Here is a 24622-nt window from a genome sequence, read left to right as displayed (position 1 = left end):
TATTAAAAAAAAATTTAAATTATTTATTGTGTATTTCCCACATTAGACTTGTTTATTCATCAGATATTATCAGAGTATGAATATAGATTTTCTTTCAGAGCAATCGTACTTTTAAATTTTTCAAGAACGTTATGAAGATAATTTTTGAAATTATCAACGTATTTTAATAATTTTTGAAACACAATGTTATATTCCAATTATACGTATCTTGTTCAAGTTTCACAACATATACAACCTACTAAGCAAATTAGTGCTTTATTTTAAGGTATATTTTTCTTTTTACGTGTATTTTAGAAAGTTTAAGTTCTAAAATTTAATTTTTTAATTTATTCCACAAAAAATCGATTGGAAAATCACAGGGGGTTTTGTTCTTAGAACATAGATTTTCACACAATAATGGCATTGAGTTTGAAATGAGTGCAAGTATTATATCTTGTTATTGCATCACAATTACAAAAATCAACTCCATGTATACACATATTTATATTCTCACATTGGAACTACACGTATATTGATCCGCTGAAATCACTTAGAAATCCTGACGATTTCATCTGTGTTCATGGTCAATCGCAATTACTCACTTTCCGTTTCATTTTGTTCGTACTCATAACCATTGTAGAGTTTCTGTGTTGCTGCTTCAGCTGTGAGATCGAGCACAGAGTCTACAGAAATTTTCTGGCACTGTCACGAGTGTCCAATTGAATGAAAGTATGGATGAGACGGTGGTAACACTTGGTACTGCAGCGCCGTCGATAAATAAGGTATCTGCGTACCGTAGATTAGGTTGTGGCTGCCGGGATACGAAGTACTCACGTAAGAGTTCGTCATGTTAGATGTCTGTGATAGCGGTATAGTTGGACTGTTCGCATCCATTCCCGGATTCTGTTTTTTCCACTTTGTCCTACGGTTCTGAAACCATATCTTGACTTGGGTCTCAGTTAATCGAAGAGATAAAGCGAGGTTAAGCCTCTCGCACACTGACAAGTAACGCGTCGTTTTGAATTTGTTCTCTAGAGCGACCAGTTGCTCGTAAGTAAATGCTGTCCGCGCTCGGCGTGGCTTTCCTGCTTTTGTGTCCACTGACGATTTTTTCTTTTTACTCGATCCCAGATTCTTGCCACCATCTTTATCTGTACGACATGGTAAACTGTTCTTCTCGTGTTGGTGATCGTCTCTAGAACAAAACTGATTACTTTCTGTAAGATCTTCGGTAGTCGAATCTGCACCGTGGATGTCAACTGAAACAACAATTGAAAAGTAATGGATTAGATCTCTCATGAGACATAAATAGAACATATCGTTCTATTATACCAAATCGTTATGTCATAAACATGAATTCGCGAATTTCAAAAGTTTTGGAAATCACGTTTGAATATTTACTAGACCCATGTTACTCTATGGATACCATTTTCCTGTTTTTAATATGTTTTTCAAGAGAGGATACATATTCGCTTTTTTGGTAAAACTTAATAATTATTTTATTAAGTTTTTAAGTTATCCACAACCAGCTGATAAATCCAAAAAGTGAAAATTTGCACATTCATGTCTCTGGCATAAGGGGGAACGACCCCCGTATGCCACGACAATTGGTATACTGCGGCTTACATACGCAACAGTAAAATTTGATTTGAAATCGTGAATAATAAGTTTACCGAATGAGTATCTACATAAAATTTGCATATAAAAAAATTCAAACTTAAATAATACTGTATTTATGAACCAAACTATTTTGCATATCGAGATTTGCACAATTTTCAACCAGAACACACGTTCACGTTATACTAATATTTTAGTATACACGTAATACTTATCTCATGTATTACAGGATTAATATAATTTTCACGTAGATGAAAATTCTGATATTTTAAATCGAGTGCTTGGTTTTTTTTATGATAGTAATAAAGCGAAACGTGTAAATAGATAAATAGAAATTTTTCAAATATCCCAATGAAAGTCAAATTCATGATTTGCTGTCATGTGCTCCGACGTCTAAACCAACTCTTGTGAGTTATAACAACTTCAGTGATACCTGATAAATGATGAAAAAGCAATGAAACCTGTTTGATAATTTATAGGAACTGCAGGGATTATGGATTAGTCAGGCTTCTATAAGCCTACAAGAAGAATATTTGTTTTTCCACTTCCAAACATTTACCCAGGTAAGTTTAGAAAGTGTTAATTAATTATTGAAAAAGTGCCTAATAGGATGAACATAAGCTCAATGTATACATAAAAGTTGTATTTGATTATGCCACGCTCATTTTTAGCTAGCGATTCTTTCCGGTTAGGTGGAACGGTATTTTTCAAAGATGGTGTGTCTGGTTATATATGGAATACTATAAGTTCCGTGTCATCTGAATTTGGCTCAAGACGAAAAGTTTAAGGAAGATAGAAAAGGACAGGTCTGGGAATAGTGTGTCTTGTTCTCTGTGGGCCCATCTTGACTGTTCTGGAGCAGAATAGGAAGATTGCATTTGTGACTTTTGTAAACAGATTATCATACTACGCACACATCATCAACTACAAAAACCAACGATGAAATTAAATTTTTCATTGTCATAGATTCATCAAATCTTGTTTTTTGATTAATTTCACTTAGTTTTCTTCATTTTGAACCCCCCTATTCCATATTATTCGACTATTTCATACAGTTATATTACCTCCAAATATCATTTTTTATGAACACTTTTTTTTTTTGGACATGAATTTATTTCTTTAATGCCATACATTTGTCAATGCAACGACAAGAATCTACATTTTATTAAAATACAAGTTTCAGGTTCTTATCATCTTTTAAATTGTAATAATAAAAGAAAAATAAGAACGGTATTCGAAAATCCTCGCACTTCCTTACAACTATAAATAGAGCAGCAAAAAATTCACATTTGTTAAGTACTAGAAATGACCATAAAAAAAAATGAGTATAAAAATTTTACTTTTTCTCAGAAAAATAACTTCAAACTCATGGTAACACGAAAGGCAACGACTTGTGAAAACGATGAAAACGAATCCGTCACACACATTATTTAATTCCATTAATGAAAACCGATTACCCAATCAAATTCAGCTGGAATCATTATCGTTCAATTTTTGTCGAAGTTATATCATCCATATGTGATTACCTATGAACGTGAGTTGCTTTTACAGTGATTGAAAGTTAAATGCGTTAATGAATATAATCTGAAAGGTATTATACATGCAATATATCTTCTACATAAAATTTCTCTGTTTGGATACCTAAATAAATAAATGATCATTTTCAATTGTTTGTGTGTGAGAAAAAGTATTATATGATTTATTGAATATTATATTTTGTACAAAATTCAAACATAAATTACATAATTAAATGAATGAAATTTTGTTATACAAAACACATTCCAAAGACTATCTACATCCAGAAAATTAAACGACATTATTTCGTGTAGTAATAAGCTTCAGTCCACACATATGAATTAATTTATAAATTTTTCTAGGAATTTCTTTTAATGGTAGAATGATGATTACGATGTTACAAACACGCATATGTAGGTTATTTGATGAACTGGTAATGCAACAACGGAGATATCAAATATTCCACACGTAATTTCATTATCATTGTTATTACTTTCTTACAGCTACATTAAATTGCCTGTTAAGTAAGAATATCACGTTCCTTTTGAGGGAACCAATCATCATCTAGAATAAACACTAATGAAAATTAAGATATACGATCTGCTCCCCTTTTTTGTAATTAACTTTGTTAATATAAGCGCATTTCCAATTTCCGTATTACTTTATTCTTAATTAAATCTTGAGTTTTCATTCGTTATAAGATGGGCGAAATCGATCGATCAACTCTGCATTTTTCTTTTCTTGCTAGGGTCTAAAATGAAATGAAATAATTAAAAAAAGACGTTGTTATTAGGAAATAGCCTACCCTGCAGAGAATTACATTTAATTAGGATTTCGAAGTTTTTACTTTAAGAGAAAGGCATTCGAGAAATTTCTCATGATTCCATTTTTGCTCGGAAATGACATGCTCTCATCTCATTACTAATAGAAAAGAATAAAACACACTTTTCTAAGATATTGATAATTAATAGTAACTGAAAATTATCTGGAGTGTATTAATGAGAAATTACCCGTGCTCAATTTTTATTCGTCAAACATTCAATTTTACCGTGTTTAATCAATTACTAACCTGATACGTTGTACATACATTCTTTACCGACTTATTTTACATGTTTGGGGGGGGGGGTAAAGAAATTGATGAGTAGTTTAATTAAATTGATGGAAATTGCGACAAAGCATAATGAGATAATTAACTCAAATATGATAGGAATTAATTGTTGTGACAAGAGAATTTAAATGCGATAGTATAACAAAAAAAGACGTTGAAATATTCCGAAATTGTGAATTTTAATTATCTCAATTTAAGAAGTTTTGATGAAAGGGATTATATCAATAGCATATAATGAAAGTATTTGTTTAACTCAATTTCACTATTGATTGCAGATACATATTTGATTTAAAATTTTTATGAACTTCAATTTGCTTATGCACTTTTGCTGTCTTCGCTTCGTTATTACTTTGAATCGGTGGATCTTAATATGACATTATCATGACACACGCATAATTCCTTCTATTAATCTTCTTTCGAAAATCATTGATCTTTGATGGACAACCAGATCTTCAAGTGGATCAAATTTTCATCCCGCAAAAGTAACCTGAAATGAAAATAACTGTTGTCATATTTGAAAAATACATACTAGATTATACATAGGTATATAAACAATGATTCTTTCTAACAGCATTTATGATTGCATACATATTTATTAAATATGTACAGTAATATCACAAAAAATTACATTTTAGTAACGATGTTTTAAACGAAATAACAAACAGTTTTTTTGTTGGAGTATATTCCTATCTTGCATCAAGCATTGAAAAATATTTTCTCGCGGTTATAAAAACAGCATCAGAAATTTCATGATCAGTTCTCAACACCGGCAAGTGATTTACGCGGTTATGAATTTTCAAAATTCACGAAGCCCGTTACTAAATTGAATCTGCATCAAATAAGCGGCGAAATATGAAATTTGTGATTATATTAGCGCTTTGAGAGAAATTCTGAGCGTGAATATTTTATCAGTAAACCAGGAGGGGCTTCAGCTTCAAGGAAAACGCGATGGGAATTGACTCAAAAATAGGTGCTTGCAAATGACTGCGGCGACGACTATTAATAAATGTTCATAAATATTTAATGAACAACTTCACTAAAGGGGAAGGAAAAGAGAATACAGGGTAATCTTCGTGTTCGAGCTATAAAACTCACCCTCTTCAAAATCTCAGACTAAAATTATCTAGAGTTCTGACAACGTTCGGCTTGTTGTCGACTTTGGCATTAATGACGCGTTATAGTTACAGTTATCGCACATAACACTGACGTGATTAATATACAAGCCAAGTACTAAGTTCTAATACATTCAGTTATGCACTCTTTAACTGCTCTAATTTTTATAGTATTTAAAAACGAAGTTTATGTGATTTTCCAATCTTTTACGATATTATGAAGTTTCCCGTAGAAAATCTTGAGAACGTTGTAAAATATCTCTGCGTATTACTGACACGAAGATTAAAGAAAATTTACGTAACGAAATGTTTTCCTGCAAAATATTTCCGTATTACGAAATTTGGATATTTAGCGAAAATGTTAAATGTAAGACCAATATTGAGGTATCACTATGACTGATTCGAGATAAAAAAAAATGTGATTAACTAAGTATTTTTATCATATTTCTTACCTTTCTAGTATTATAGATAGTTTTGCTATCACTTTTTCTACTTATAAAATTACATTTACTGCTATGAATATTACTTACCCTCAAATTTTGAACGAATTGTTATAGTCGAACCAAAAATAAATTAAAAATAGAAAAAATAATAATGTCACCTTCCAATGCATTCGATCAATGACGTGCTCTAATAATAATACAGGCCATTTAATATAGTGTTGCATGGATATTTCTTTATTTTGAAAGGTTGTATATAGTAGTTTTAGTTTTATAATTTTTGTATAGAATATTTCCAGACAATATTGTTAGCAATAAATTTCTTTTCGATTTTTTTAAGATGATTTAATGTCAAATAAAGAGAAAGAAAAACCGAAAATGCATTATGTAACTACAAATATGTGTTGTTAATGTAAAAATTACTTTCAAATATGAGTTTTGCACATGTCAGTTTTTCTAAATTTTGTTCAGTGCAAATATGACTAGTAGATTACTTCATGATTGTAACTTTATTGAAACCGTGACATTTGAATAGTGTAACCGTTAATGATTCGTCTCTCTCTATAACATGAAATCCTTCATATATCTGCTCGGAATTGCTTTAACCACTTTACGATCAAAGGACGTAATATTGCGTCCTAACGCCAGTGGAATGAATTCAAACAAGCTTGCTCTGTTTCCTTTCCTCTCTCCTGATTATCCCAAAGCTTTGTTGCAACCTCACAACTCTTTTTTTCCTTTTGGTTTTTTGTATACCCTGATAGTGATTTTTTTTCTCACATATGATGTGTCTTTCTTATAAGGGTGAAAGAGAACAAGTAGGGTGAAGGTGAAAATAAATTTTTGTGTACCTACATTCTTATTATCTCATCTTTTATACTGTCTCACTCTTTTATTTGTGTTTTTTTTCCTTCCCTTTTTCTAAGTGCGGTTAGGTTAGGACACAAGATTACTATATTTATTGCCGATTCGTCAAATAGAGAGCATCCGAATTTCTTGCCAATTCGCTTGTAAGCGAAGGGGTTAAATTGTAAGACCTGATTTGATTAGACCCTGTATGCATAAAATAACCATGATGTGGCTAAGAATCAAATGGTATTAGAATAAGACTTTACTTTCGCGTTCTAAATACATTAAGAGGCTTTTGATCGCATAAATGTCGAATTTACATCAGCTAATAAGCTAATGTGATACTTAGTTTGAAAATTTTCTTTTGAATCCAGACCCACAGCGAACCATCACTTTATGTCATAAGAAGGGCTTTGATAAAACCACAATGAGCTCATAGAATTTAAAATAAAACATTGTCATTTGAAAACGTGGAAATGTCATATTGAAAACTTATATTATAAAAATTTCAACCATGATTCGTTTTTCTACTTATAATTTTTTTTACAAGACAAATTTTTCATTTTGTATGAGCAAGAATATAATCGTTTGACACTTCTTTCAAAGAAATCTTTTTTTCTGGCATATTAAGGCAATATGAAATGAAACATTGACAATTTAGTTCATTTAATGAAACAAGTTTGCTGATCGTGGTGCGCCGAAAGAAAACTTTGTTGCGCCTATATCATCGTACATTTGTATCATGTGAGCTACATTTTTTGAAAACTAGAATCAACTAATTTTTTTTGGAATCGTGAAAAAAAAAACAAGAAACAAAATAATACCTGATGAGGTAAAAATAATACTTATATACTGTGTCTACATGGCCATATATGACATCTTTATGTAATTTCATTTATATTATTTGTAACATCCTATTTGAATCAGATCTTGGAATTAAGACCATTACGCACATTAATGCATTAATTAGAAGTACCTCCGGCCGCGGTATGAACGAAATCAACAATTGGAACAACATTAGTCATTCTACTTTATCTGAAATTTCTAAATGTGTTTTTTCTTGAGATAGGGAAACTGTCCGAGCCATAATGCTCTCAAGAGAACAAAATGTTTTTGCCAATGGGGGGGGGGGGGGGGGGGTTATCAGCAGCATTTGATGTTGGAAAGTTGCAAGAGAACAACTACGTATATCCCGGTGAGAATAAATACTACAAATTTCCTCAAAAATTCAATTACTTTAAAATTTTAGAAGCGTACCATGAACGCTACATCATATAGTCATTCATACAGAAACCAACACACACATATATCCAAGTATTACATATATTCTATAAGCACATAGCCTAAAACTAGTCCTATCACTACATTTACATGTGTGATATTTATTTAAATACTCATGGAAATATTTTACATTGTATAGTATTTACTGAATGAAAAAATTCTGCTGTTTTTCGGAAAGTAATGTTTCGTTAAATATGAGGTGCAAATTATTTGCCCTCAAAAAATTATTGAAACTCAAGTGGAGCGTTTCTAAGATTTTTACTAATAATTACAGTAAAAGTTCAGGTTTTTTTTTTATCTGAACACACAATTAGATATTACATAGTATGGATATAGTACATTCGGGTAATATGTGTGCAATACCACTCTCTCTCTCTTACTTTTTCGATTATTCCAATTTGAACATTGTAGAAAAATGAAACTTGTATTCATGTAAAATTTTGTCTCGTCTTTGCATTGACAAGTTTATCGTATTTAAAAATAGATATTGTGTAACTAAAATGAAAAAGGTATTAAAAATATTTTCGTGGGGTAATATGTAAAAGGGGGGGGGGGTCGAATTAAAAAAACTGAGCTATTCTAGCCCAATTCAGGTAATATTTATAGTATTCCATATTACCCGACATACTATCTGTGAAAAATTAGCGTTCCATCTAACCTGAGAGAATCGCTTGCTAAAAATGAGCACAGCACAATAAAATACAATACTTGTGATGTACATTGTGCTTAATTTCAAATTATTGGGCACATTTCCAATAATTGATGAACACTTTTGCAAACTTGCCTGAGTAAATTTCGGGAAGTGTAAAAACAAATATTCTCTTATAGCAGCCATGATGGTGGTGACAGCCAAGCGATACTGACTCAATAGCAGTGTTTCCCAAAGTGGCCAATATCGCCCCCTGGTGGGCGATGGAATGGTCCAGGGGGGCTATACAGTAGAAGCTGCGGTTATAACATAGGATTCTATGGACTTGTTTGAATTGGGGGCGATGAGAGAAAAAGTTTCTGAAGAGGAGACGAGTTTGGAAACTATGCTCTATAGCATCATGGAGGCGTTTTGGAATTGTTTATCATTGTTACACTTAGAAGCCATACCTGAAGGCTGCGACAACCTATTATTCCATATTACCCGAACGTACTATACACTGATGAAAATATTCGTCTCCATTCTATACGGGGTGTTGCCTTGAAGTGGCGACAAAGTCAGAGAGGCGATATTAGGCAACAAGAGGAACAAAAATTGCCATAGAACATGGTATCGCAAACCACGTTTAATCGATGAAAATCGCAAAAATACCCATGAAGGGTGTGACGTCGAGTGGGACAAAAAAGGCCAATAAAAAATAAGTAAGAAAAAATATTAATTTGACAGCATGTGTGATTACAACACAGCCTGTGGTGTCAAGAACTCCTGTAATCATTTCTCTTCGTGTACTTTTTGACATTCACCCTTCATAAGTATGTATTTTTGCGATTTTCACCGAAAATGTAGTTTGCGATACCATGTTCTATGGCAATTTTCGTTCTTTTTGATGCCTAATATCACCCATCTGAGATTGTCGCCACTTCAAGGCAACACCCTGTATACCTTTTAGTTTCTCAGGGACATTACTTTCCGACTATATCAGCTTTTAATGGTACAGTAAAAAAAATTAATGCTTACCCTGTTATTCGTTTGTCTTTCGTTTTTTGGTCGAACTTCTTTATGTTCTTAATAAGTAGTGGGTCTCAGGATGTGGCCAACTATCAGCGATATCTTATATGAAAAATACGAAAAATAAAATCCACTTGCCTTGTCACATAAACAGAACTTGATGTGGAATGTACTGAGTTGATAAATGAATGGAGATTAATCAATAACAAGTGGAAATAATACCAGGATTTTCATCGAGATGATTATCTCGGTTACTAGAAACATCCATAATAGTACAAAAAATTTGGAGATGAAAACGTTTTTAGTGTTATTACAATATTCATAATAAAAAATGCTCGGAAAGCATTCAAATTTAAAATATCTGTTCCGTATGATAATTTATAATCGTCAAAACTAATCAAAATAATTAATATTTCACGAATTTTCCTCGCGGCATTCAATGTTCCTGCTTTTAAGTGTTTCATTTTAAAACAAAAATTTCTTTGCAAACGAAATTAAAAAGGAGAAAAAACTTCATTTCTTATACATCTTTCATCCATATTTTTTTATGGGTATAATTTTTCAGCCACCTCGTTGGGCAATTTGCCTGTTGTGGCCTGTGTATTTGTACAGATTATTGGAATTAATAATTCAAATTTTTGTATCTAGAACTTAAAAGTCACTTAAACAAATTAATGAAAAGGATATTCGTGTGTTTTCATTAGTATTTGAAATGAATTAACTCTTTTGTGGTTTCATTTCATCTTGTCTGAAATATTCAAAATTAAACCTGTGTTATTTTAAAGAAAATACAGAATAATTCTGATTTCTTTTCAACATTTAAAATAATTAAATATTAAATTGATATCATATATTTCCTAGAAAAGATTTGAAATTTGTGATACGATTAAGATGATTAGGGTTTTAAATGTTTCGAATTTACGTAATAAGAGTAGAATAATTTAAAATTCAGGTACTTAATGCTTTTTCTCTTTCGTACATTCTAAAAAATGGTTCATGAAGATTTAATGAAGCACGAACGCTTAATGTTAAGACATTTTAAACAATGGCATCTTTTTCTTTCCTATTAAAAAAAACATTTTAACTTTTCATATACGAATTCTGAAATAATGGAATTCCGTGAAATTTAGAAGAACTCGCTTTGAATTTGTATTTAATTTCGAGGAAAGCTTCAATATCTCTTTGAAAATTACTCAAGTGCTTCTTTTTTTTCATATTTTTAACTCAATTTTACTAATTATTAAATGAGAATTACATGGCTCGTATGATTTGTTTTCTTTAAATCAGTGTTTTCATTTTTCGGAATATTGCAACGCCTACGGAAACTTATTTTGCATAAAATATTTCTTTCTATTGAAAAAATATAAATCATGTGTTACGCTGTCTCGTGTCTGTCATCATATATTTCTGCTTAAATTTCGGGGTTTCGTTTTTTTTCTAGATCCGCTTCTTAATAATCTTGGGAAATGCCATTGGAGAAAGTAGGCCCAGAAAAATGTCAATTAAGACCGCATAATAGCACTTTTCTCATTGCAGGTATAATTTTATAACGAAACACTTTCAAGCCACACTAGTCTTCGATTTAAGAGAGCCGAGTTTAAATTTTGCGCCATTGAGTCTTTCGTAAAAGCCGTTTGAAATCAGCTTCAAACTGTACGTCCAGGTCAAAATATCCTCGTTGCATTGAAAATGAATGTAGTGCAAAGAAAAGTTCATTCATGTTTCAAAATGACGTTAAAATAACCCTTCAAGAGCGCGGCATAGTAAAAATCACTAAAAAAAACCCCTATAAAATACTTTTTTTAAAAGTTAAATGGGCTGCGATTTTCAGCAGGTCTAAAGTAAGGGGTATAGGGAAAAGTGTTCCATTGAGAAATAAACTTTACAAAATATTTTTGCTTGCCAGTGATAAAATAAAAGACTTTTAAGGAGGCAAGATATCGTTACTAAGTATAATGTTAATATTAAAATAAGCAATACAAAAATAGAAATTTATCTAGTCTTAATTAATCTAATTGAGGATTGTGGAAGATGTATCTTTTGGCCATTCGTTGTGTGCATCGCCTGCTTTTTAATGCTGATCTTAAGCTCCCCTCCCCAATACTTCGTAAATAAGGCATGCCTAATGCACACGTGCTTCTAGAACAGGGGGTTTCCAACGTAAAACTTCTAACGAAACCGTTGATAGTTATAAGGCTGTTCTGCGGAACCCTTGATGACAATCTGGCTGTTCCACGGAACTCTCAAAACAATTTTGAATATTTATCCGTAAAAAGCTTTTTCTACTGCCGTCTCAACAGCATCATGGCCTCAGGTAAAATGAAAGACGGCATAGGCACCACATCTTAGTTTACATATTTATTGTCATAAATCATCGAACCAGATCTTATCGTGGAAGCCTCCTATGCAAATGAGGACCCAGTGTAGTGCCCCGGTAGGGACTTGTGTGTTGAGATTGCCCTGGTTGTCCCGTAAAGTAGTAAAGTAGACGTAAATTCTGCAATTCAAGTATCCTTACTTCTAGTGGATAAAATATTCCCAAGAAAAAACATCGTTTTTACAACTTATACATAATTTCCTGATGAAACGAAAAACGACTCATTCATGATCTTCTGGTGCTTCTGGTTCGAAAATTCGATGTGAAAAAATTTGATGTAACTGTTTCTGAGTTGTTTAGTCATTTAATTGGTCTGATTCTTTTTAAACGACAGTATTTCGTTAAAAATCAAACCGAAGAACAGCTTTGCGATTATCAGTAACAAGAAAGTTTTCTTCTTTGAAAGCTATCTGGGTTCCGGGATTTTTATGGGTTCCGTGGTGTTTGATCATGAAGAACCCCAGGGTTCCGCGAATACCAGTTGGAATCCCATGCTCTAGAATCCCATATATAAAGGCCATCAGGCAACCGGGAGGTGGGAACCCTACAATGTTTTCTTCGTATCGATGCAATAACCAGGGACTCTGTTAATGTCAGTCGTTCCTCACTTAAAATTTCATAATTTTATTTCAGCTATCATGTGAATTAGACCTTACGGGCTACTTCAAGCGACTTTGTTGAACATGTTTGGCCCATGGGACATGGATTGAAGAAGTTCCGTTCAGCGTCTTTGACTTCTTTTTTACCCAGGGCATAATATTTTAGAAAATCATTAGCTATAATTCCGCATATGCGCGACAAGTCACTCTAGTATCTCTCAACTGATCAAGTGCCCGAGTGGTATGATGGTCAGGGTCCCGGGTTCGAACCCAAGGGAGGATATAGATAAGATATTTTCCCTAACGAACTCGAGGCGACCACCGATAGACAGCGCCTTCACTTCCAACCCATCTCACTAATTGCAACATAGCGATATGGCCAGAGTTGGTGTTTGGTGAAGTAGTATCTCCCATCTGAACCAAAGCTGCGACCTGAGTAAATATTGAGTTTCAACAGTTCATGTAGTGTTTTTACTGGGTGATTAAAATTAACGATCCGATTTCAAAATTTTCTGAAATACAAACCACTGGTCAGAGTATTTTGGAATTTTGTGCCAATACTCCTATAAAAATTGAATTTCGTTTGAAGAGGGGAAAAAAACTAATGCAGAAATTCGCCACTGTGTGGGAAAATACCTGATGCTTCGCTATAGTGAAAAGCAATACTAATAAACATTGACAGTATATACGATTGAATCTCGTTTCAGCGAATACTTTTCTTATTCCCCCAAATAAGTTCACATAGGAACAATACAAAAACCTGGAACTTCTTTATAACGACATTTCGTGATAACGAAGTGATTTCTCCGGTCTCTTGGGGAGTTCGTTATAATGATATTCGACTATACTGTCTTTTGCATTCTAATACACACAGGGTGGGATATCAAAATAGCATGTTTAACAACAGATGTGTGTGTTTCTGTAGAGATGTTTTTGATATGATATGTGTGTGTGTGTGTGCGTGTGCGTGCGTGCGTGCGTGCGCTGTGGCTTTGAGTTCCACCGAATTTGTATCTCTAATTTCTTTTATTTCATTCAACATTCTTTATGTGTCCCAAAACCAAAAATTTCCCGGATCAAGATCTCGTGAATATGCTAGCCATGACACACGCAAAAGACGCAATTTCACTTATAACAACAACACTATAGCAGCACTCAGATTCTTTGGTGTATATCCTATTTTGAGTTTTCGGTGTATATTAGAATGCAAAGGACATAATAGTGTACTATATCCGGTACCTTTTAAAGTTAACAGCATAGAATGATAGGGGATACATAAATATAGAGAGGAACGCCTGAATGAAATAAGTTTTTTATAAGAATATTTAATATTATAAGACAGAAGTTCTCTCTCTCTCTCTCATTGTCTTCACTGTAAACAGCAGTTTTTGTATTCAGAGAGCATCACCAAGTATTATTTGTAAAGAGTGTCTAGGGTGAACAAGCAACAGTATAAAGATCGAAAGTAGTTCCAGAGAAAGAAATTCCAGAGTCTGTGTGACAAGTTCATTCAGCATATTAACCTTCCATAGTTTTCATCCCCGTAAAAACACATTGAGAAAATTTTTTAAGAAAATGCGGATGTGTGAATGGCTGCTGTTATAGCATATTTTTAATTGAAATAATACATCAGCCTAGCAAAATAATTATATTAGAGTAGATTTTTTTTAATTAGCTGAAATGATTATTTATATAAGGGTAAAATATAGAGTTTGCCTTGATTTTTTGGGACCCATAAATGAAAAATCTGGCTGGTAGTGTATTTGAACGACCCAGCTCGGAAACCCCTGAAAATCAAGTTTGGGTGTCGTGACCAATGGCGTATTTACACGGGGGACCCAAGACGGCAAGTTCAGAGGGGCGGCAGATTTGAGGGAAAATTGGCCAAAAAAATTAGTAGAATGGGAGAATTTGTATAGCTCTCAAAAATCCACCTCTGCCCAGACAGTTAGAGGCTAGGTCAGTGAGTGACTATGAAAGTGACGTAGAGAGTTTGCAAACACGTGAGTGACTAAGAAAGTGACCTAGAGAGATTGCAAACACGTGAGTGAGCAAAAGATTGACTAAGAGAGTGAGCAAGCATGTGACTGACCAAAAGGAATGACCTACAGAGCGAGAGACCAGGTCAGTGAATGATTTAGAACGTGTACAAGCTTGTGAATGACCAAAAGAGTAACCTAGAGTGCGTGCAAGCATGTGAATGACCAAAAGAATGACCTAGAGCATGTGTAAAGGTGTAAATGATCAAAAGAGTGATCCAGAGAGGTACTATGTCAGTGAACAATCAAAAGAGTGAACTAGAACTTGTGCAAGCATGTGAATGACTAAAAAAGTGAATTAAAGAGTGTGTGGCATGGGGGTGACCAAACGAGTAACTCAGGGCGGTATTCACCGACATGGTTTAAACTATAGTTCCATTTTTTTGATATAAGATATCCACGCGGATTCATTAAATTCAGGTTTTTAACCAATCTATATTGATCTCTTATCCAAAAATTGTGACTACAGTTTAAACCATATCGGTGAATACTTCCCTAGAAACACAAATGTACTTACAGGATTGGGGAAGGGCGGGGGGGGGGCGTTCAAGCGGGTTATAGCACAGGGTGGCGAATTCGAGGAAAGAGTACTCAAGAAAGTTAGACTAGAATGGCAGAAGGGCGGCAAAATTCGTATAGCCCGCAGGTGGCAAAACCATAAATGTGCCTCTGGTCGTGACCCATAGCGCAAGAATTCTTAGCTGCAAGTGGATTTGTACGACCCATCTCAGAAGCCCTTGCGACTCGATTTTGGGTCACGAACCATAGGTTAAGAACCCCTGTTTCGATACGGTGGTTTTTTTTTTGTTTGAATCGTAAAATTTCCTTTTGGATAAAGGAAAGAGAGAGAGAGAGAGAGAGCGAGAGAGATCACACAGGTAGAGAGAGAGAGAGAAGAGAGAGAGAAGGTGGGGCATTGCTGGAGGCGGAAACCTCGAAAGCCATTGGCTGTAGGTGAGGCAACAGCCTTGTAGATTCTCTCCCGAACAGATAATCCTTAAAAATCTCTTCTTATATTAGAAAGAGGGAGAATGGCCTTTATTTCGCTCTCACTCTGTGTGCTGAGATTTCGTAAAAATCTCTCTTTTCTCCTCTGTCTTGACAGTGAACATTGAGAGTGACTTAAGTGCATCACCATCATCATGATCCGCGTTCCCTAATCGCCGATGATAGCTCTCTCTCTCTCTCTCTCTGTGAATTGAGTTCCAGTCTAATGGAGAAACCTTGCCTTTCTCTAATGCATAAAGCAGGTTCTTAACTTTTTCCAGCCGCGACCCAAAATCAACAACATGATCAACTTCGGCTGTTTTTGATTTAAAAATTCTTATTAAATAATGCTGATCAACATAAAATGTTTTTTTAGTTTTGGACCTACTCAAACCCAGTTCGTGGTGCCTTCACAGGTGGGCCAATGGGACCTGAGAGCCGCCCCCCCCCCCCGAATCAAACAGAGGGCGCCAGGTTTTAGGAACTTTCAATAATTCTCAAATTATTTCTTTCATAAAATTCGAAATTTGCATTAATTCTGAAATTATTTCCTTAATAAGTTTTCAATTATACCTTTCATTAATCTTAGGCCGGTATTACACTATAAAAGTTTGATAAAATCCCTTTTATAAAAGTTGAAAAATCTAACCAATAAGGTTATTGGCTACATTCTAGAAAATGCAACCGTTGACCTCATTGGCTGCATTTTTCAAGTTTTATAATAGGACTTTTATCAAACTTTTATAGTGTAATACCGGCCTAAGAATTCTTTTCCATTAATTCTAGGGATTTTCCATTAATTCTTGAGTTATTTTTCATTAATTCTGGAATTAAGAACCCCTGGCATAAAGCATACTGACTGGTTGATCATTTTTGTCTCATCATGGTCATTTTCTGCACACGAGGGCTAATTAGACTGAGATTGTTTTAAGACTCATTACTTTTCAAAATTATCCACGGCTACTTTAACATTGACACTAACCACATTCTAATCAAATATTCACGTTTTTCCAGTAGACTCAATCACTCAAGGAAATTGAAACCTTTTTTTGCATCCACAGATTGCTTCAAAAATTTAGTTTTTCTCCCATACAATTATTGATTGGAACAACCTTTTTTTATTATTATTATTGCAAAACAGCACATATAAAATACATGAATACAGAATACAAATAATATACAAAATAAATAAATAAGGACAACAGAACAAAAGACAAAACATGCCCTATGCACTAGAGACCCATTTGCTCCGTCTTAGAGCTTAAAAAAATCTATATTTAATAAACGGCACGCTCTTGATTTATAATTCATCAAATTCTGTACTTCAATCTCTGATTTTGTATGTAGCATCAATCGCCTATGTCAAATCCCATCACCGTACCCTCTTGTATAGGCCTCGGCCAAACAATATTGTATGTATAAATAAGTAAATAAAGAACTACAATTTTTAAATTGCCGATTCCGAACGGCAGCCTTTTTTTTAATAGGCATAATCACCGATTTTTCACACTGACTGGTAGTCGTGATTTCCACGTGGATCTTATTATAATGGGGGTTTTAGGGGGTTTTTTTTGGCCAATTTTAATGATGTTAATTACATTGTGCGGAAGCGCAGTACATACCCCTCAACCCATTTTTGACTGACGTTGCATTTGCACAACGCTTTGTTCAAAAATGTTTTCAACAAATTTTTTGTATGATATTAACATTTTTGGAAATTAGAAAGTCTAATGAATGTCATTGTATTTTTTTAAAATTCTACATGGCACATGTGGTTTCCTAAAATCATAATTTCGAATTATTCAAATTTCAATTACGTTTATTTATATTAATTAAAAATTTTATTAATCGGAAATTTGTATAAATTATGAAGAAAAACATGCTAAATTAACGTCTAATTTTTTTGATACTTCTCAAATATGTTATTCACAAGTAACCATTTATCATGTACAAAAAAATATTGCAATTCGGTCAATTAGGGAAGCGGTCAAAAATGGGTTAAAGCAGCGTTTCTCAACCTATGGTTCGCGACGAGGTATGGTACAGGTAGTCTGGGCAGACTTGATAATTTTAATTCTAATTAAATGAAAAATGTTTTCATTGATATTAGTAATATTCTTATGAAATCGAACAGGGCAGTAACTAGCTGGAATTTTTGTATTGTCTTGCCGCTCCCACAAATTTGAAATTCGATAATTTCATGACGGTGTTCTATGTGTTCATATAAAAATTGCCACCCCCAAAATTTTGCCCGAGGCAGTTGCCCCCCTGCCCCCTCTAGTTCCGGCCCTGGGTTCGAATAAAAATTAGACTTTAATACTTAGGGTAACCATATCTAATCGAGGAAAATACTGTAAATCGCAATACTAAATATGGAGTAAATTGTAGACAAAAATGGAAATTTTCAACAAATTTGCTGATTATTGTTAAAATTGCTGAAGAGTGGGGAAATAAAGGACCGCGCAAATAGCAATAAACTAAAATATATTTCATGAAAAAATCATTCATCATGACTGGGGACCATAATGCATGTAAATATTAAAGGTGTGGAAAATGCATGTAAATATTAAAGATATGGAAAATGTATGTAAATATTAAAGGTATGGAAAATGTATGTAAAAATTTATACTGCCATAGGATAGCGTATTTGATCAAAAGCATCTGAAAAAATTGCTAATAAATCAACGATTAAATAGTATTTTTTACAGATATTCAAACTAGATCACAGTTTTTCCCCAGGTTAAAGGATATGAGACCCCTTAAGGACTACGTTGAAAATGTCATTTTGTAAGAAATACAAATTTTTATTTATTTATTTTAGTATGAAAGCCCGATTTCTTGCGATTCCAAAACAGCCTTGTTTCGTTTATATGACGCATAGAATCGAAGTTACGTTCACTTTAGTGATGTGGTTTTACATACAGGTAATTCGTGAATAAAAAACTTTGAACGAGTTTTACGAAGAATGCTATTTTTGACATTTTATTTGAGTTTGAAACATGATTTATAAAAATCTATTGGATGAATCATTACGAAATTTCATTATGCTAGTCTACTATATATTCTTAACATTCACATGCACCAAAATTTAAGGTCTATCTCATGTATTTGTCTAATTACAATGTTTTTTACAAACGATATGTAGAATGAACTTTCAAAAAATTCACACGTACTTATATAACAGATTTGAGTATAACTTATGAGCATCACATACAATCCTTTAAATTTTGGTCCATAACCTGCACCATCACTATAGCATATAGAGTGAAAACAACGAAATATTCCATTCATAGAAATTTTTGCAATCGTGTTTCGAATATTAGACAAATTTTGCTTAAAATTTTACATAAAAATCACTTTTTCATAGAAAATTATATAGATAGTCCAAAATTTATTTTATTCTTTTCACCATTTTGAGACACTTTCTATCAAAAAATGTTATTAAAGTTCACACCAGTACCATTTTACAGAAAAGTGCTCTGGAAAGAGTAGTCGGATACCTTGAACAATATTTAATTACCGTTTTTGTCATACCTATTCCGTATTTTTCGGCACTGAAAAAAAATTTACCTCTTTATGTGGTTCGCCCCATTAAAAACGTATTGAATTTTTTTTTAGAAAATACGAATGCGAATGGGTCGCTGTTAGCATATTTTTAATTGAAATAATACATCAGAGCACAGTAATTTAATTAACCAGAGTGAATTTTTTAATTAGACTAAAACGATTAATTATGGGTAAATATATAGTTTGCTTTTATTTTACCGTTATCTATAAAGCGATAAAATTTTGCGGAAAAAAGTTGAACAGTTTCTACCTTGAATTTCATTTTCAATCCCCGGAATTTCGTACGGTTTTATAAATTTCTGATCACCTAAAATCTGAGCAGCTCTCAAAAAATGACACCAACAAGGAAGGAATCAACTCTTTGTAGATTAAAAAAACATTTTATACTTATGTTAGCCGTATTTTGTACTGAAATGACACTATAAGATGTAGGACTACTTTCTAAAATACCAAAAAAAAAACTAAGAAAAACACATATAATGGATTTTTTTACCATCTAGTAATTTGCTACGTATAATCAAATATATAAGGTTAACGTAAGCGCCGCACTTTTTCTACGAAATACAGGTGTCTGGGCTAAAGGTAACCAAAAATAATGGTTTATAGCAAGAGAACAACCCATGATTAGGTACAAATTTTAGTTGCATTAAAGAGGCCTATTCCTCAAGTTTATTTGCAGGTTAAGAAAGTTCAATTGTTTAAATGTGACACCATTAGTTTGATTTAGTTTGGCACCATTTGATCATTTTATCGCACCACGGTCATTTTGTGCATACGAGGGCTAATTATTTAGACCGGGATCTACAATTTATTGCCGATTCCGAACGGCAGACTTGTTTTTTACACTCATCGAGGGGTTGGTGCACTAACACCTCGATGTGGGACTCCCTACGATAGCAATTTTCTTCTGCGGTCATGTCGCCATTTCGGTTGCACTCTTGTGTCAGGAAAGTTTCTGACAAGGACGAACCGGGTATCGAACTCGTACTTTAGGCGAGTATTATATCGACCTGGGCTACCGCGCCCGACACCATTAGCATTTCTACAGAGGTCCAAACGGTATTTGATGTCTTGCCAAGTCATTTGTGTATTAGTAAATCAACTGCTACAGAGATACGTTGTTGATGTCAGATGTTGGAAGCATAGGCGAAGATAGACTTGGAAGTCTGGTGGGGGGGGGGGGGCAAGATGATGATGATGTCAATTAATATATGCATTTATACATTAGATCAGTCAACTTCACCTCTGACGCTGGGGGGCAATGCCCCCCCCCCGTATCTCCGCCCCATGGTTGGAAGCCCTTCATTCCACTCAGTTCGTACTCGGCATTCAACATAAGTCACTGATTCAAATTCGGCTAGCAGAAGCACGCACTGAACCTTATGCTGTGGCTGGTAGTCAGTGCGCGACTGCTGTGAAAAACGTCTCAAAGCAGGTTTTGACAATGTACTTATTACTACAATGTAGCATTACTATTACTTTTTGTTGGAAACTTGGATAAAAAATATTGGAGCCACTTCCTATCAACGGGGCAGCAACACAAACAACAAATAAGCCTATTATTACCTTCGCTCGAATGTACGCAATATGCTTATTGGTTGCATTTTTCAAGTTTTATAAAAGAACTTTTATCAGACTTTTATAGTGCAATCCCGGACTTATAGTCATAAATACTTTGATGATTGTATATTTATTTATTTTTTAATTTAATTTATTTATTTAATATTTCTTGTGAATATACAGTGGTACGCTTAGTCACAAATGCCTCGACTCACCAATAATACAGGTTACGAGCAAAAATATTCGCTAAAATGACCCAAAATATGCGAACAAATACTCGAGTTACAAGCCTAAGATGTACGCGAAAAAATTTATTGGAATTGCAAAAAATAGGGCATTTTAAACAAATAGAAGATGTATAGGCCTACTGTATTTGCCTTGAAGCGATATTGCTTTCGTTCTGCATAAAATGCACTAAATTGTTCTAGGCCAATTAATTTTTACTTGAGAATTAATATTGTAGAGATGAACAGATTTTTAAATCTTCATATAGAAGTTTGCTTTGAGTTTCTCATGATACGACTATTACTCTCGACATATTACTCTCAATAACGAAATAAACTTGTATTATGTTAATTATGTAATGTTAATAATGTTATTGTTTACTCATAATTATGTAGTGCAGAATTTTGATAAGCTGTATAGGAAAAAATTCAACCAAATATACAGGGTGATTCCATAATTCCCTTTGCCGAATTTTAATGGAAAACCGTTGATCCTAGAAGCATACTTCCAGTTGGAAAAAGTATCCAAATAACGTGTAGAACTCGGATACATCATTTATGTTGCAAAGGGTCGTAAGGTTATTAAAATAAAAAGAATTAACTTTTTATATGTACACCCTGTCCTCAGAAACCCAATAGGAAAGTTGTTTACCTGCCTTTCCTGAGGCCAACAAAAACATTTCTAAGTGCAATGTTTACGGAGATATTTGAATTCAAATATCTCAGCGAATGTTGCACTTAGAAACGTGGAAATTTTATTTGGTGGCCTCAGGAAAGATAGGGCTACAACATTATAATTGGGTTTTTGAACACCGGGTGTGCGTATGAAAAGTTACTCTTCATATTTAAAAAACTGCAACCCTTGCAACATAAATTTCATATCCTAGTTCTACACGTTATTTGGATATTTTTTCTAATTGAAAGCATGCCTCTGGTATCAACGGTTCGCCAGTAAAATGCATCAAGAGGAATCCTAGAATCACCTTGTATAATCAATATTATAATTATTAAAAAGAATAAAATGAAATAATAAATTCCGATCGATTGTCATTGTATACAAATTTTAATGAGTGACCGAAATTATTTGTTATTGAAAGCTAGTTTTTCATTAAAAATATCTACTCAATAATTTAATGAACAACCATTGAAAATTGCGATCACGCTGTTATCTGTTTTATTCAAAACTCATACCTAATTTGTTTTGTTCTACCTATACATACAAAATTTTTTATTCCGAAATTAATTTTCAATAATGGTTTTTTAATTTAATAATAAAGTCCCTAATTTTTTAAAGTTCGTCTTCAAACAACAGGAAATATTTTACAGACCCATCGTCGAGTCGAATTATAGATCAGATATTTTTTTAGACCTTGTTAAAATTCTTAAAATATTTTGAGATTTTAGAAACATTATTTTGAATAGAACAAACGAACCGAATTCTATCAAAATGGCGAGGAGCAAAATAAAAAATAAAATTTGAAGAGAGCGGATATTATTATTTTTTTCCTAGAAATTCCAACATTTGGTGAGACGCGCCAATTTATTGGGTTTTTTTTTTTTTTTGGTTTTTTTTTTGGCTTTCTCTCTCATCTTCGAAAGATTCCCAAAACTTTGCCAGACATCGACAATCAATAGGTTAACGTCAAATAGCGTTAAGGCATTGAGGCGTCAACGCAAGCCTCGAAAGAATCCAGCAAAAAACACTGATCAAGTGATATTTTTTTAGGAGGATGGCGTAAATAAATGGATAGATCAACAAAATAACGTGAGCATCTATTCGAAGGGAGGAAAAAATTGAAGTAAAAAAATATTTAGATAAGATCAATAAAGACGAGTAGTTTGCAAACATGGGTAAACTTCGATTCTTTTTTTTTTCCACCTGTCACAAAATGCGCGAGCTTCCACTAACTTTTTTTTTTCTCTTCAGGTCGATAAGTCTGAGCATTTGCATATAACAGCAATATTTACAATCGATATTCCCATTTCCGTGACCTTAAGCAAAATCTATGACAAACCGAACTCTCAGCAATGGAGGCACCAACTAATATTAGTACTGGATTGAACTGGATACTTAATATCGGCTGGATGAGTTTTTTCGAGATTTTCTTAATTATTAGTCTAATTACCTATTATTAATTGATGAGACTAATTTCTCAGTTATTAGTAAATTTAATCCAGTTTCTTTAATCTCAAACAGCATAAGTAGAGTAAATTAAGGAAAATATGTTCTCAAAAAACTTTATTTTAACCCTCTATAGAGTAGTGTATATGTTACGGTAAATGTGATAAATCCGGTTGTTATGCATAATCGCTAAACATTTTTGTAAGCATGATAAATTTCCATAAATTTATCACTTTTTCCGGCGTTTATGCATAGTACCCAAGCGTCGTTAGTAAATTTGGTAAGTACTAAACAAGTTACCACTTTTACCGGTGATTATGCATAATACCTAAGCGTTGCGTCGTTGGTAAACATGATAAATCGTACTAAATGATAATTCATACATGTATTGTATCATTATATCGGGGCACGATCGTGAAATTTGTTATTACATCGAGATCCGACTATATTCATTTACACATACTACGCTCATTTGGTTTTTTTTTTTCATATTTATCAAATTCACCAATTACACTAGGATATTATGGATAATCACAAATAAAGACGATAAATTTCAAGTGTTTATCAAATTTACTAACGACACTTGGTTATTATGCATAATCGCTGGTGAAAGTGATAAATTTATCAAACTTACACGATTGGTAAGTATGCCTAGTAACCGATTTATCACATTCTACAGTATTTGAATAGCTAACATTGGCGTACGCAAAGAGGGGGATTTTGGGGTTCTAACCCCCCCCCCCCTCAAGCCGAGATTATAGTGTTATTTTGCAGGAAAAAACGTAAATACCCCCTCCTTGAGAAGAAAAAAAAAATTTAAAACCCCCCTTTGAGAAAATTCTGCGTACGCTTATGATAGCAAATATATCGTCAAAAACTAATTATTACAAAACTGTGCTCTTAAAACCTACATTGTATTATAGAAAACACATCTTCAAGATTTATTTTAGCATATCACAGATAGATGTATATTACCAGATTTTTTTACATCACTGTTTCTATATCATGTATATTACCAGTAAATTTATTGGTGGTAAAAATGCTGGTCTATCACTGTGAAGGTTGCTGTCACGGTCCCGGGTTCGAAACCGAGGGAAGATATAGATAAGATATTTTTTCCCTAACGAGCTTGAGGCGACCACCAATAGACAGCGCCTTCATTTCAAACCCATCTCATTAATGGCAGTAAATTGCAATATATCAATATGACCAGAGTTGGTGTTTGGTAAAGTAGTAAATTTATTGATACTATCATTTTGAAACGCTCTGATAACATTTCATGTGTTCAGAGAGACCTATAAAACTACACCAAGTTGAAGAAATGGGAAATAAAGTGAAAGTAAAAAAGAATATAGTCAGCTATTTTTTTAAATTAAAAATACTCTTATAGCTATAATAAGTACATTTTAATTATCGTCTAAATAAATTAATTAATTTACTGTGTGAATGATTGAAATTATTTTGAGGGCATATAGAATTTATGTCTGTATTATGTATATGAAAAATAATTATTCACATGGTGTTTGTACCGGGCCGCTTGTCGGTACCGAGCACCGATCATTACCCTGACATCAGTCAAACTGGGCCAT

The 24622-nt window shown here is 33.4% G+C and overlaps 1 protein-coding gene across 1 annotated transcript in view; it reads right to left on the bottom strand.

Moving 5' to 3' along the window:
• Nucleotides 1–45: 45 nt before the first annotated feature.
• The window catches only part of LOC149085344 (NK1 transcription factor-related protein 1-like), a 31210-nt gene continuing 6633 nt past the window's right edge, over nt 46–24622 (bottom strand). The window contains exon 2 of the mRNA XM_089233905.1: nt 46–1238. Within this exon, the coding sequence (XP_089090031.1) occupies nt 685–1238 (554 nt within the window). The 3' untranslated portion in view covers nt 46–684. The remainder of the gene's footprint in view (nt 1239–24622) is intronic.

Source organism: Pholcus phalangioides, unplaced genomic scaffold (assembly GCF_987345545.1).
Source record: "Pholcus phalangioides strain wild (caught in Gottingen) unplaced genomic scaffold, Ppha-v1.0 ptg000007l_1, whole genome shotgun sequence".
In the NCBI taxonomy this organism is placed as follows: Eukaryota; Metazoa; Arthropoda; class Arachnida; order Araneae; family Pholcidae; genus Pholcus; species Pholcus phalangioides.
This window is presented reverse-complemented; position numbering and strand designations above follow the sequence as displayed.